This window comes from Tachypleus tridentatus, chromosome 7 (assembly GCF_004210375.1).
Source record: "Tachypleus tridentatus isolate NWPU-2018 chromosome 7, ASM421037v1, whole genome shotgun sequence".
NCBI lineage: Eukaryota > Metazoa > Arthropoda > Merostomata > Xiphosura > Limulidae > Tachypleus > Tachypleus tridentatus.
In genome coordinates, this window is record NC_134831.1 from 124,501,477 (window position 1) to 124,503,672 (window position 2,196).

At 39.7% G+C, this 2,196-nt stretch overlaps 1 protein-coding gene across 1 annotated transcript; it reads right to left on the reverse strand.

Moving 5' to 3' along the window:
* Positions 1–805: 805 nt before the first annotated feature.
* LOC143257796 (protein FAM200C-like) lies at positions 806–1,922 on the reverse strand. The gene is made up of 2 exons (XM_076516828.1): positions 1,407–1,922; positions 806–1,279 (listed from the first exon to the last, which is right to left on the reverse strand). Exons 1-2 carry the CDS (start codon positions 1,920–1,922, stop codon positions 806–808), a joined length of 990 nt encoding a protein of 329 aa, XP_076372943.1.
* Positions 1,923–2,196: the final 274 nt, after the last annotated feature.

Below are 2,196 nucleotides of genomic sequence, written 5' to 3' on the forward strand. Positions count from 1 at the left end.
CTCGCACCCCCTGGAAACTTAAATATAAGAAAAGCTAAAAATACAAAGTTGATGTAATCAAAAATTTTTTTTTAATCTTCATACATACAGCATACCTTTTTTCAAGACAAAAATTCGGGGTACATAATGAAAAATTAATTTCAATTTTGTTAATGATGTTTTTATTTAGCCTGTAATGCACAGTAAACTTAGTGACTTCGTTGCTGCTGTTTTTTTTCTCTATGATGGCATCAAATCTTGGCGTCTTTGTACTGAGTGCCACTCGCATGTCATGTTCAGAATCCAGCCGATTTCTGCATTTTGTTTGGATGTGAAGTAGACAAGAAAATCCTTGTTCACACAAGTAAGTAGTTGCAAATGGTACCAGCACTTCAAGAGCTTTCTTCGCTAATGCAGGGTATGCTTCCAGCTGAAGCCCAGAAGTGTTCCAGCTGACTATTGGTGAACTCCATTTGGATTTCACGATTGTGTCTAAGGTCGATGAGATCTTCCTTGATGCCGCTGACATCTTCCAAATTCTGCATGAAAGGATTCAGGATCCAGTTGTCATAGGTTTGCAGCCCTCCACACGAGAAGTAACCCTCAAATGAAGTACGCAGCATCTGCATATGTTCAACAACTTTTGCAACAAAGTCTGGATGCAGGGTAGAATTTTCTGTGACTGTCTCTTCCAGGCAGGGGAAATTTGCCAAATTCCCCATCTTCACACGCTTTATCCACAAGACAAGTTTTTCTTTCAATTTCGCGCTTGCAGCCACAATGTTGAGTCCCCTTCCTTGCAGAGAGAGATTGAGTTCATTGAGAGCTAAAACACATCAGCCAAATAGGCAAGCATCTGAACAAAACTAGGTTCTTTGAAATATATAGCCAGTTCTTGTACCCTTTCACGGAGAAACTGATGAATTTCTCCTCTCAGTTCAAACACACGAAACAGCACACGACCACGTGACAACCACCTCACTTCAGTGTGGTACAAAATAACAGTGTGTTCCTGACCCATTTCCTCACAAAGTGACTGAAACAATCGATGATTCAAAGCTCGGCTGCGAATAAAGTTTACAACCTTGACACAAATATCCAGAGTTTTCTTGAGATCTGGGAGCAATGTCTTTGCTGCAAGAGAGTGACTATGAAGAAAGCAGTGAGTGATTTTCAGATTAGGAACTTCTTTCCTCATTAATGCAGCAAACCCAGAATGATTGCCCAGCATTGCTGGTGCACCATCTGTACATATTGAACCAATTTTGTGAAGGTGAAGTTCGTTTCTTGAGAAAAAATTCTTGTATTTTGTTAAGCACATCTATAGCTTGTGCAGTTGTCTTTGGACTGACAGAAAAGAAACTTTCTTCCACTTTTTTCTCCTTCACGTAACGAACTACTGCCAATAGCTGACAACAGTTGGATACATCTGTTGATTCATCCACTTGTGGGCTAATCTTAACTGGACTAGCCTTGATGACAGCTACAACTTGTTCCAGGATGTCAACACTCATGTCGATGATTCGGTTATGGATTACATCATTTGACAAAGACACTTGTTGGAGTTTCTTCTCAGCTTCCTTGCCGAGAACAATCTTTGCCATTTCAAGGGCACATGGCTTGATCAGTTCCTCACCAATTGTATGGGGTTTCTTTGATTTAGCAATCTGGTATGCAACTTCATAAGAAGCACGCAGTAAAGGTTTCTCTGTTGGCGAAAATCCATAAGTCGGCAATGTGCTAACCTGATCAAACCTAGCTCTTTTGACCCTTAATGTCACAATGTCATTTCCTGCATCCCTGCCACCATGTTTGTTCTTGAAATGTTCATCAAGCTTTGATGGCTTCAAGTTCGCATTGGAGAAAGAGTGTGCTGCACAGGATACACTGTGGACGTTGTGTCCCATCCTTCTCTGTAGTACAGGTGAAACCAAACTTGACATATTCGTCATTCCACTTTCGTTTCTTCGACATACTGCAGACAAATCTGGAAAAGAAACACATTCATGTGTAGGTGTTTTCTTTTTTTTATGAATTATCTCTAAAATATGTGATGGAGAGACTGAAAATACCTGGTTTAATCAGTAGATTTGTAGGCATGGCAATACATTCTATGAAATATTGTAACAGCTACACTGCTACAGTGATGATGTATGTTATGTAAACAACCCATCGCTCATTTAAATAAATGTGTAGAAAGCAAAATCTGAAATAATA